This window comes from Anticarsia gemmatalis, chromosome 3 (assembly GCF_050436995.1).
Source record: "Anticarsia gemmatalis isolate Benzon Research Colony breed Stoneville strain chromosome 3, ilAntGemm2 primary, whole genome shotgun sequence".
In the NCBI taxonomy this organism is placed as follows: domain Eukaryota; kingdom Metazoa; phylum Arthropoda; class Insecta; order Lepidoptera; family Erebidae; genus Anticarsia; species Anticarsia gemmatalis.
In genome coordinates, this window is record NC_134747.1 from 13,969,844 (window position 1) to 13,981,739 (window position 11,896).

At 37.9% G+C, this 11,896-nt stretch overlaps 1 protein-coding gene across 4 annotated transcripts in view; it reads left to right on the plus strand.

Annotated features, from left to right (window-relative positions):
- Acsl (Acyl-CoA synthetase long-chain) overlaps positions 1 to 11,582 on the plus strand; it is a 95,757-nt gene extending 84,175 nt beyond the window's left edge. For all 4 annotated transcript variants that reach the window (XM_076136676.1, XM_076136675.1, XM_076136674.1 and 1 more), the window contains 11 exons: positions 1,033 to 1,168; positions 2,820 to 3,035; positions 4,754 to 4,931; positions 5,365 to 5,616; positions 6,078 to 6,296; positions 6,708 to 6,823; positions 7,251 to 7,394; positions 8,119 to 8,397; positions 8,795 to 8,948; positions 9,374 to 9,649; positions 9,955 to 11,582. In XM_076136676.1, coding sequence (XP_075992791.1) covers positions 1,033 to 1,168; positions 2,820 to 3,035; positions 4,754 to 4,931; positions 5,365 to 5,616; positions 6,078 to 6,296; positions 6,708 to 6,823; positions 7,251 to 7,394; positions 8,119 to 8,397; positions 8,795 to 8,948; positions 9,374 to 9,649; positions 9,955 to 10,109 — 2,125 coding nt within the window. In that variant the 3' untranslated portion in view covers positions 10,110 to 11,582. The remainder of the gene's footprint in view (positions 1 to 1,032; positions 1,169 to 2,819; positions 3,036 to 4,753; positions 4,932 to 5,364; positions 5,617 to 6,077; positions 6,297 to 6,707; positions 6,824 to 7,250; positions 7,395 to 8,118; positions 8,398 to 8,794; positions 8,949 to 9,373; positions 9,650 to 9,954) is intronic.
- The last annotated feature ends 314 nt before the right edge of the window (positions 11,583 to 11,896 follow it).

An 11,896-nucleotide genomic window follows, 5' to 3' on the forward strand; every position in this document is an offset into this window, starting at 1 on the left:
CATATGCCTTCATCTACACCGTCGGATGTAACTGTCCAGCTTTGTACGAAGGTCAAAGTACATCGGAACGTACATAGTTCAGTCTCAACTTTCTGTGTTAGTCCGTGTACGTTCCAGATATCTCATTGTAAAGTGCCAAACTTATAACTGAATTTGCACCAACTTTGATTCGGATTATCGAGTTTTAGTTTGTTGAGTGTATTCTTGATAAATAAGTTTGTTATCTCAACTATGTTTTAATTGTCATTTGCTTTTGTATTTTGACTGAAGATAGAAAATACGGGATATTATCATTTTTTCTTAAATAAGACAATGTTTTATCGAGTCTTCGGTCAACTGTTCCTGATAGAATAATGATTTGTTGTACTCTTAGAGAACAAAAAGGTCGTAAGAAATACTCCTGAAAGATATTTTGACCAATGATATCTTCATACTCAAAAGTACGTCAAAAAAACTAGAACAAAGGTTGTCACAGCAATCAGAACCTGGAAAAACTAGATCTTTAGTAAACTAGACAACTCTAGTAAAGTCGTTCTCACAAACTTATAGCGGCAATTCCAATCTTTCAGATTATTATGTTAGTAACTAAGTCTTGAATTGAGTTGAAGAAGTTTCTACTTGAATGTTTGGATTTACTTGAAAACGATTTATAGGCTACGAAAAGCGTTTTAAGGTATTTTCTGTTAAGGACTTCTTAGTAAAAGTGTTTAGGATCTGCTTATGTTCAGACGTAGTCTGTACTGCGACTGCAAACTAAGTAAATAAACTACCGAATAGCGTTACATTTTGTCCAGTATGTTTAAGAACCTTAGATCTAAGACGGGCACACCTATTTGCCTCTTATTTTCATAAGATTAAGACTTACTGCCCTTACTTTAGGGAACGTCAGACTTGATATTATACATATCAAGATGCTGACTGACTGTCGAAAATAACCCAATAAAGTATCAGGGAAATATCGGTACTTGGTTCTTACTCTGTAAAGTGTACTTAAAGACAGATGTATTAAAGTTGATTTTCGTTTGTCCACAGGCCGGAGTCATGGTGGGTGTCGGCAGTACTGAAGACCATCCGCGCAGTCGCGCTGGTGTTCGACATCATCACCTTCCCAGTGCACCTCATACTGCAGAGGCCGTGGAGGAAACGAGCGTTATCTAGACGAATTAAGGTAAGGGGTTGAGAAAAACTTAAAGCTAACAAGATGTAGAATGTTTGGAAGTTTCTAGTTGATGTGTTAAAGAAGGATTTGTGGGTGAATCTGATTAGGATTAGAGAGGAAGATGATTCAAAAGATTAAAAATGGGCTTATGATAAAGAGGAGGATTAAAATTAAAACTATTTATTAGAATAGGTGAAAATAATAGTGTACATATTCGACGGATTTTAATACCTAATCTTAAAGTTCAGCTTGGTTGCTACTTGGGGTAATTTACTAGAAAAACTTTATAAGATGTTGGTAATAGCAGAGCAATGAACAGCAACACATCGATTTAAAAGAGTTTAGAACTTACAAACGTAGAAGCTAAAACTAGCATAATTCCTAATCAAAAAGTTATCCAGACGGCAGACAAATTATCACGCATCCCAAATCCTACTAACTTTATTAAATCTGATATGGTTTCAACATTAATACTATATACCTCTCCATAATTACATCCACAAACTTGTATAACAAGATCCAAAATAATGTTTATCAAAGAACGCTAAAAATATTCTCATAAATTAATTGACTTCAATAAAATCGTTTTGGTCTACTGCCAGAATTACTTGTGATAGAGATTTGATTAACGATGGCAGGCTATCTCCGTGATTGATCGAGTTGAGGTAGCCTTTTAGCAATCTGAACTATATTGTGGACCAATTATTTTAGATAAAATTGAGTAGGTGAACCGTCAGGATTTAGTTTTTGTCAATATTTGCTTGTCACATAGACAGACATTTTTTCCTTTTCTTATTCGATATTCACTTTTTTATAAACGCTTTCATATCTGTTGTTAACTTGACCTAATTACTTTCACTTAACATTGGTCCAGATGATTCCAAATAGTTGCTAGAAGGTTCAAACCCGTTACAGGTTGACGCGATACGTGGATCATGTTTAACAAGACTTTTAGAGTTTTGAACCTCTCCTGAGTCAATATTTCTGTGAAATAAGAACCAAGTTTCCTACTAACAGTTAACAAAGCATTCGGACACATTTACCTGGGTATTACATAAAGCAGAGATATTCTCGAATACCATTGTAGTTGTTATTTTCGTTTGACCTGTTTTTAAACTAGCCGCCCACGCGCCCTAATGTTCTGCCACAGAATTGCAACAAATAAAAACATTGAACAACGTAATTTTATAATGACTGCTCGGACATATTCCCTCCTCCATTTTAAAAGATATTTTGGCTTTCAAAAATCTTGTTTTAATAATGAAATTGTTATGCTGATCAATTTTTGCATAATTCTTTGGAAATTGGTTAAGACTTTTTGCTTAGCTTTTTTATTAATGTTCGGTCAAGAATAACCTGATTTTAAAATGCAAAAAAAAATATAAACAAGATGTTATTATGTATTCAAAATGTTGATATGATGGGCTACGTTATAAGAATTCGTAATATCGGCCCCTGAATTAAATAGAAATTAGAATTACAGTCTTTCTACTTGTTTAACAATAGTCCAATGCCTAATAAGATTCATTCAGAAAGCCTGGATTCAGTCTTTTTTTTATTCACTGCAGTATCCGAATCCTCATCTTATAACACCAATTCAAAGCAGATTCCATATTAGCTATGAAAGACCGTATAGCTAATTGTACCTGTATTGTTCCAGGCCCGTATAATCCAGACCACACAGAACAGCATAACAGTGCGCTCTGTGTCGTCTCCATCAGACCTTCACCTGAGGCTGGTGCGCGATGGCGTCACCTCCATGGAGTCCATGCTGCGTGCCGCGTCCGCCAGGTGGGCGCAGAGGCCCTGCCTCGGCACCAGGACTGTGCTTGGAGAGGAGGATGAACCACAGCCCAATGGACGTGTGTTTAAGAAGGTGAGAAATGATTTTTATAAATGTGGAAGTTTGTGGACATGTATTTGTTACTTTTGAATGCAACAACTGATCGAATTGGACAGTAAAATAGTAAGTGTAGACGTTATGCTCTATAGGGTTCATGGAAATGATTCCCAGTTAAAAATCATTGTGAACAAATATTTTTAAATTGCAGAAATTATCGTTTTGATTCTTAAGTGTGATTAGATAACAATCACGAATTGTAAAAACATCTCTTTTTAGGACAAATTATGGAATCAATATTATGTATTATCTTTATATATAATTCTTCTGTAAGTGTGTATGTCACTGAACTTCTCTTAAACGACTGGACCGATTTTGATGTTTTTTTTTGTGTGTGTTCAAGGGGATCTGAGAATGGTTTGTATTCACAATTTTGTCCGCTGGACAATGCTTTTTTATTTAATTTTTATGGCAAAACAACGTTTGCCGGGTCAGCTAGTATTTTATAATGCCCCAGATTTCCTGCAAGTTTGTGTATATTGTGTCAATTAAATTGATTAAGTCAAGATATGTTCTAGTATCTAGAATTCTAGATGAGTGCATCTCAGCATCTAATGTAATACTGAAGACGTTGTAATTACATATTCAATCGAATTGACGTAGCGACGCTTGAATCTAATTAGTTCGTGTCAATAACACTAGATTAATACTGACTAATTGACAAACACGTTGATACTTGGGTATAATGGTTTCTTACATTAAAATCTATTATGATATGAGTTAAAGTTAATTACGACTTGCATTTACTATAAAGAATGATATCGTAAAGAAACCTGAGGGCCTGAAGGTGTTTGTTTATGACTATTTCGTTTTCTGCATTCTTTTGAACGATACTCTGGGAGGAAGCTGGAATACTTGAGATTTTTTGGATTCGTCTTCCAGTCTCACTGAATGGGGCTGAATACTATTTTTACATGGTACGACTGCGTATCGGACTTTCACAGTCAAGTTTGGTATTATGATGGGTTGTATCACGATATCCCTCGGTAGGACTAGTGTTGTCAGGCTTTCAAACTTCTGACTACTGGTAACGTCGATCAAAGGTCTATGAAAATGTCAGTATTTAAGTATGAAAATTAAAGTATGCTGCGATATTTCATGAAAGATTGATGTGTCATTGAATTGATTTTTTTATTGGTTTGTCATTGAGAGTGTGAGAACAAGTTGCGAAGTACCAGATGTCTCATTTTGAACTTACTTGAAACAGCTGTGTAATTGGTGACTTTTTCTTATTCTTCACAAAGACATTATGTTAAACGATGAGGATTTAAATCGATTTTTACATTAGTGTCTTTACAAGCTATTATATTATGAGCTATAAGCACAGTACTCATTTTAGATGATGTTTGTGTAAATTTGATGTGTCCTATTCTGAAGCGAACAAAACATCGTAGTTTTAATTTAATTAAACTTAGATAAACTCTTCAAAAAGTAAATTTTTAGAAAAACAGAACTTTCTCCCTTTTTTTAATTTATAGTTATTGCTGCTGAAAATCAATGATGTTATTAATATCTTCTGCCTAACGCCACCTGCCACTGGGCCTGTCACTGGGCCAGAACGTACCTGTGTTTTGTGCTCACATTAAACACTATCAAGAAAAACCTGCAAGGTTTCAATGAAACTAGCCACCGTAGCTAAACATTGGCTAAAAGGCACATTCTATCAGTGTTAAAACGTGTGTACATATCTCCAGTTCAACATGGGCGACTACGTGTGGCGCACGTACGTGGACGTGGAGAGCGAGGCGCGCCAGTTCGGCGCCGGGCTGCGCGAGCTGGGCTGCAAGCCGCGGGACAACATCGTCATGTTCGCCGAGACGCGCGCCGAGTGGATGATCGCCGCGCACGGCTGCTTCAAGCAGAGCATACCTGGTGAGTATACACTAAAGTAATACTGAACTAAGTAGAAGATTGAAGCTGAAGAAAGATTTGGTGTAAGGCCAAGATAAGAAATTCTTGTCTGTCATAGAAAGCTTTTTACTTGACGAAAGGAAACTAAGTATGACATTTCGAATCAATCTTGTCGTGGGAACTTAACCAATAATAAACATACCTTATTACCTTATAGGTATGTCAATAAGCCCAGTCTTTTCGGTTCTGGAACTGGAATGCCTTCATTCTTCTTGTTAGAATTTGATTTGTCCGAAAGTCGTCTCAGAATCGATGTAGCTACCTAAATCGAAAAATCCATTGCCAAATGGCATTTGTTCTCTATAAATAATTACACATCAAAGTTTCCCATAACCTTATATCCCAATATTCCCATTATAACTTCCAAATCTCACCCTCACCTTTAATTTTCCAGTGGTAACAATCTACGCGACACTGGGCGACGAGGCCATAGCGCACGGCATCAACGAGACCGACGTCTCCACAGTCATCACCACCTACGACCTCCTGCCCAAGTTCAAGAAGATCCTGGCCAAGACTCCCCGCGTTGACACCATCATCTTCATGGAGGACCAGCTCAAGACAGCCGAGAGGACCGGCTTTAAGGAGGGCATCAGGATTATTGGGTACAAGGAGGTCGTGGCTAAAGGTCTCTCGTCTAAGATTGGTGAGTGTTTTTCATTATCTGTTTTCTACAGAAATAAGGATTTAAAGAATATTTATCTTTGCTTTCGAAATATGCCTTTGTTATAGTTGAATAGTGGGTTCAATGATTACTAGGAACTGAATAAAATGACAAAATAAAAAGGCGTTTCTATGCAATGTTATTGCGTTTTATGCAATTTTGGTTTTGATTTAGCCAAAATGTAGTCCTATAATATTAAAATTTTTATGATTTACTTTATTTACTCAGTCACAATTTCAATAGCATTTTAACTTTAAAATAGTAAAATTATTACTGCTTATTAATTTTAAAATAATTATACAAACACTGTCTACAAATCATTATCTAATAACATTAACCACATCGACATTTCTACACAAAGAGTACGATACATTCGACAGTAAATACACATTTTTACTCATACACTCAATCAACAATACTAAAGTTTCATTCTATCTCCCTAGACCCGGTCCCACCGTCCCCGTCGGACACGGCCATCATCATGTACACGTCGGGCTCGACGGGGGTCCCGAAGGGCGTGATCCTGTCTCACCGCAACATGCTGGCCACGCTCAAGGCCTTCGCCGACGCCGTGCCCATCCGCGACGACGACATCCTCATGGGCTTCCTGCCGCTCGCGCACGTCTTCGAACTGCTGGCCGAGAGCTTGTGCATTATTGGAGGTACGTACCCATTTGAATAATAGTATAAATATAGTTGAATCATCTCTATGTAAATATTATATCCTTTTTATGGAAGCTTACAGATAATTATTGGGTATTATAGTAAATGTCAATTCGCCGCAGCTACCTTTTGTAAAAATTAGAAAATATTATTTTACTCACTATGAAAAATTATGTCAATCTCTCACGTGTAATCTGAAAGCTTATATTAAAAGGTGATTCGCGACTGTAGATGGGCCCGTTCCGCGAGTACGTCGTTCATACGAATACGACGCGGGCGCACGCATATTGAGTTATTAAACTTTGACGACATATTATGTGACGCAGTAGAGAATAATCGCTACACGCAATGTGTTTTGTGGCTTGTGAGTTGGACAATTTAATAATAACCAATCTTTTTTTATTTTGCAGGTGTACCAATCGGCTACTCCACACCACTGACAATGTTGGACTCATCGAGCAAGATCATGAAGGGCACCAGTGGTGACGCTACCATTCTCAAACCTACCTGCATCACTACTGTACCGGTAAGTACAAATTAAACATTTAAATTTCATATTAAGTTCTTTAACTGTTATAAAAAAATTAAGCAAATTAACCTCGGCGCGGTCATTCCATAGATGGGTGACCGCTTAGTGGTATTTAAACTGGTTGTCTCCAGGCTCCGAAGAGCATGTAAAATGTCGTTCCCGGTTGTTGTCAATTAAGATAATAGTCGTTAAACCACGTCAAAGATCTTCGGGCGGCTTGAACGACTTTGACACTAGGTTGACCACTAACCATACTATAAGAATATAGAGAATGGATTCTAAACATTTTATTTTGATTTCTAGACGTTTGTTGTTAATAACTCATTTATTGCCTCGCCCTAAAATTTCCCATTCCCATTCATCGTGTTTAAAAATATTGTATCAAAATATATCATAAATTACCAAGATCGCTTATAATTTGCAGTTGATAATGGACCGCATCAGCAAAGGCATCACGGACAAGGTGTCGCGCTCGGGCGAGTTCGCCGGCGCGTTCTTCAAGTGGGCCTACAACTACAAGCAGATCTGGATGAGGCGCGGATACGATACACCTATACTTAATAAGATTGTACGTATTATAGTTATTTACTTATAATTGACTAGCTGACCCGCGCAACTTCGCTTGCAGCACATAAGAGAGAATGGGTCATATTTTTCCCCGTTTTTGTAACATTTTTTACTACTACTCTGCTCCTGTTGGTCGTAGCGTGATGATATATAGCCTATAGCCTTCCGTGATAACTGGGCTGTCTAACACTGAAAGAATTTTTTAAATCGGACCAGTAGTTCCTAAGATTTGCGCGTTCAAACAAACAAACAAACAAACAAACAAACTCTTCAGCTTTATAATATTAGTATAGATTTGTGAGAAGTTTTCATTTATTTCTCTTTTATTGTTGGAAATTTTCATAATTTTTAGTTTCATTTTAGCAGTCAATATTATAATAATATGTACTCAATGTGATATTTTTTATTTACACTGGTTGATAGAGTTAGATCATGAGTTTACACACGCATACGTAAAGGTACTTATACGTATAGGCAGTGCTGTTGGCACAAGTCGTGCAAAGTCGCCAATACCATACTACCTTTCGAATGTTAGAAACGAACTGATAAGGCGGTACGCCGCGTAATCCGTTGATATACTTTGGCTGCCATGCCCGGCACTGTGTGTAGGAGTCTTTATTTTATCTACGTATTTGACTATCAAATTATATCAATCAGACATAATGTTTCCTTGCATTTGTTTATTTTCTTTACTATAATAATAATTGTACATATTTGTTGGTCAGATGTTCAGCAAGGTGCGGTCGCTGCTGGGCGGGCAGGTGCGGCTCATGATCAGCGGCGGCGCGCCGCTCTCGCCGGACACGCACGCGCAGGTGCGCATCTGCCTGTGCTGCTCCGTGGTGGCGGGCTACGGCCTCACCGAGACCACGTCGTGCGCCACCGTCATGTGTCCGCACGACCGCTCCACGGGCCGCGTGGGCGCGCCCACCACCGGCACCGACATCAGGCTGCTGGACTGGGACGAGGGCGGCTACAGGGTCGACAACAAACCCTTCCCGCAGGTGCGTGCCACTATCTGGTTATAGATATAAGCTTTTACGTTTAATCTCGAAATATGCAAACTGTTTTTGCAAAACATAAAAATTACTTCGTATGGAATACTTCCAATGAACAGTGGTTAAAGTCGCCACTACCATTGCGTCGAAAAATCGTGAATTCAATTGTCATACAGAGCAATAAAATTACTTATGCAATCGATTCACAAATAGTTATTTCGGGTCTGGTTGTACTTTGTGGCCGTTGATTGTATGTCCCCGCAACCCGAGATCAATTCATAATGCAGAAAATTTCAAAAAAAGAAATGTGTCGTAAAAAAATTTTAAATCCACTCTCACTCAAAATTACCTCACAGAGAAACAATAAACTAAAACTAATATAAATATGTGTTATAATGTGCAGGGTGAGATAGTGATCGGCGGCGACTGCGTGGCGGAGGGCTACTACAAGAACCCCGACAAGACGCGGGAGGAGTTCATCGATGTGGAGGGTCGGCGCTGGTTCAAGTCGGGAGACATCGGCGAACTGCACCATGATGGATGTATCAAGATTATCGGTCAGTATACTACAGGTTTACATTGTGTCCTGCTGTTAAACAAAATTTTACCCCTTCCTCAATTCGATATGACACCCTTGCCAAGGAGTGGACCAGTAAAAGTGTCTTGCTGTAATAACTGCTTCTAGCAATATATTGGAGAGAGTGCCTCAGACATGATAATGCTGTATTCAATGAGTTTTAACTAAATTGTAAAAACACAGCTAACTTTGAAACTTTTTTGGAATGGTACAAATATTACGGTTTTTTTTTATCTTACCCTCAATTGAAAGTCTTTTCATTTAAAAGCTTTCTCAATCAGAAACAGGGAATGTCGCGAGATTACTGTATATTGCTTGTTAAAACGCTAATCTCAAAAACGTGGGATACCACTGGAAATACTTAAAATTTCACATTATTAACATCAAATTTATTCCATCTTACAGACCGCAAGAAGGATCTAGTAAAACTGCAAGCTGGCGAATACGTATCATTGGGCAAAGTGGAAGCGGAACTGAAGACGTGTCCCATCGTTGAGAACATCTGCGTGTACGGCGACAGTTCGAAGAGCTACACCGTGGCGCTGCTGGTGGCCAACCCGCGCAACCTGGCCGACCTCGCCACGCGCTCCGGCCTGCCTGAGATGGACTTTGAACAGCTGTGCCAGAACCCTGTCGTTGAGAAGGCCGTGCTTAAGGAACTCGCTGATCATGCTAGGAAATGTAAGTGCAATTTATTCTGTAGTTTCTTTATTAATTTCTCTATTATTAATGATTATTTCCTTTATTAACTTCTCTGTTAATTACTACCTTGGCAGTAGATAGGCAGGCTTGTACTTTGGTCTCACGTACTATTCTATTATATTGCCTAACGGCTCTTATTAAAAATCCTGACAACCAAATTATCATTCTTTATGGGCCCGGGGCCGAATTATAATGTCGATTATAATTCGGTCTGCCGTTGTTAAAAGTATGCTAAAAGAATTTATGTAAAACTGAGCGTTAACTAACCTCCTGTTATGTTACAGGCGGTTTGGAGAAGTTCGAAGTGCCAGCAGCGGTAAAGCTGGTGACGGAGGTGTGGTCCCCGGACATGGGGCTGGTGACGGCCGCCTTCAAGATCAAGCGGAAAGACATCCAGGAGCGCTACAAGGAGGACATCAAGCGCATGTACGCGTCGTGAGCTCTCCCGCCACCCACTAGCTCACTCCTACCTTAGTTTCGTTAAGTCCTGTACATATTTGTCTTCTACATCTAAATATTGTAGTGTGTATTATTGTAATACTAAATTTTCGCTTGAGCGTGTGCGGACGGATGATCGGGAACACTCGCGACGTTGATGTTTTCTGTTCCAACTTAGTTATGTTTTAGTGCTTGTGTAAGAAACATCTTCGCATTTCGTCTTTTATGTCGTTTGCTACAGAACATATCAACGTTATTCGAGTGGTATGCGGTGCTCAAACACAAGAGAATTTTGTGACGTTTATCTACCGGGTCACGATGTTGTCGTGTGAGTGAGCGCACGTTTAGAGTACACCGTTTGACAGGTCGAACGAGTCTGATGAGATTCTTTGTGTAAATTTAAAATTATATAGATCTGATGTGAGAGCGCTGTGCGTGATGAAAATATAAATTTTATGTCATTATTGTATACTTAGTTGTTCGGAATTCGTGTAGATATTGGCCTAGCATCTCAGATGTAGATATCTATCGTCCGTACTCACAAACTAAGAGATTTGTTCCTACGTGTTTTAAAAAGACAAAGTTATCACATGTTTGTGCGTACGGACATACATCGCTAGACTAAGGTAATCGTATTAGTACTTAGGGGGACGGGGATAACGTTTGCAATCTAATAATATAATAATTTTTGCAATAATAAATTTTTATGTTCATCTGTTTATTTGTATAAAAGGACTCATTTCAAAAATGAGTCGTCAGGGCGAGCTCATTGTGTTGCATAATGTTTAGCCAAATGATGTTTAATGTATTATAAACAAATAATAATTATGTTGACACTCGTTCATTGCTGCGAGCATAATATAATATACCAATTATCTATTCTCGTGTCGTTTCTATAGATATTAACTGTACGTTTTATTTGATAGGTGTTACATAACTGTTAGCATTTCGTCTACATAAGACATGTATGTAGTTTTAATATATTTTTACTGAACAAACATGTGACGGTGTCAACATAATTGAGTCGGATTTTAAAATTTGTTGATTAGTTTTTATTGTGTTGTAAATCATGGCTAATGTTATAGTTTAGCGCGTGTGTACCAACTAAGAAGAGAGGCTAGTCAGAGTTAGTCCGAACGTCGCAGCATTTTATCATTACTGGCCGCATTTCGCTGAGCATTTTCACCCAAACTTAAATATAATAATACTATAATATAATCAAGTACTACCTGAACAAAAAACGTAAAATTCCATTGATGTATTTAACGTGAGAACAAGTGTTACTGTATGGTAATCATTATATTTTTCGATGTAATAATGTTGAACTAAATAGTGAATTGTAATTATAACGTCATCTATACTGTTGTAGATGTTTGCTCAGTTTATGTGACTGTATTTTTGTGTTTGAAATTCTTAAGCATTACAATTGAAAACCAATTTTGTATTATTTATTGAATAAATGTTAATAAAATCATTTATGTTTTTTTATTTTGTGTTTCTTGAGTGTCCAAATATGACAGCCATAACATGAATTCTGAGGTCATAAAAGGAATGCCCTTGGTTGAATTTAACGAACCTACTTTTTTAGGCTGAAATCTTAATCGCTCTATAAACAAATCCAAATTCTTATGATTAATTAAAAGCTTCTGAAAGCCTCATGTTTATATATAAATCATCTGAAATTTAGTGTGTGCCTAAGCTAATATCCTGGCAATTTTGTTTATTATTCTACCCTATTTCACTGAAATATCGATACTCTATGGTGCATAACTCAGTTTCTCCTTCGCT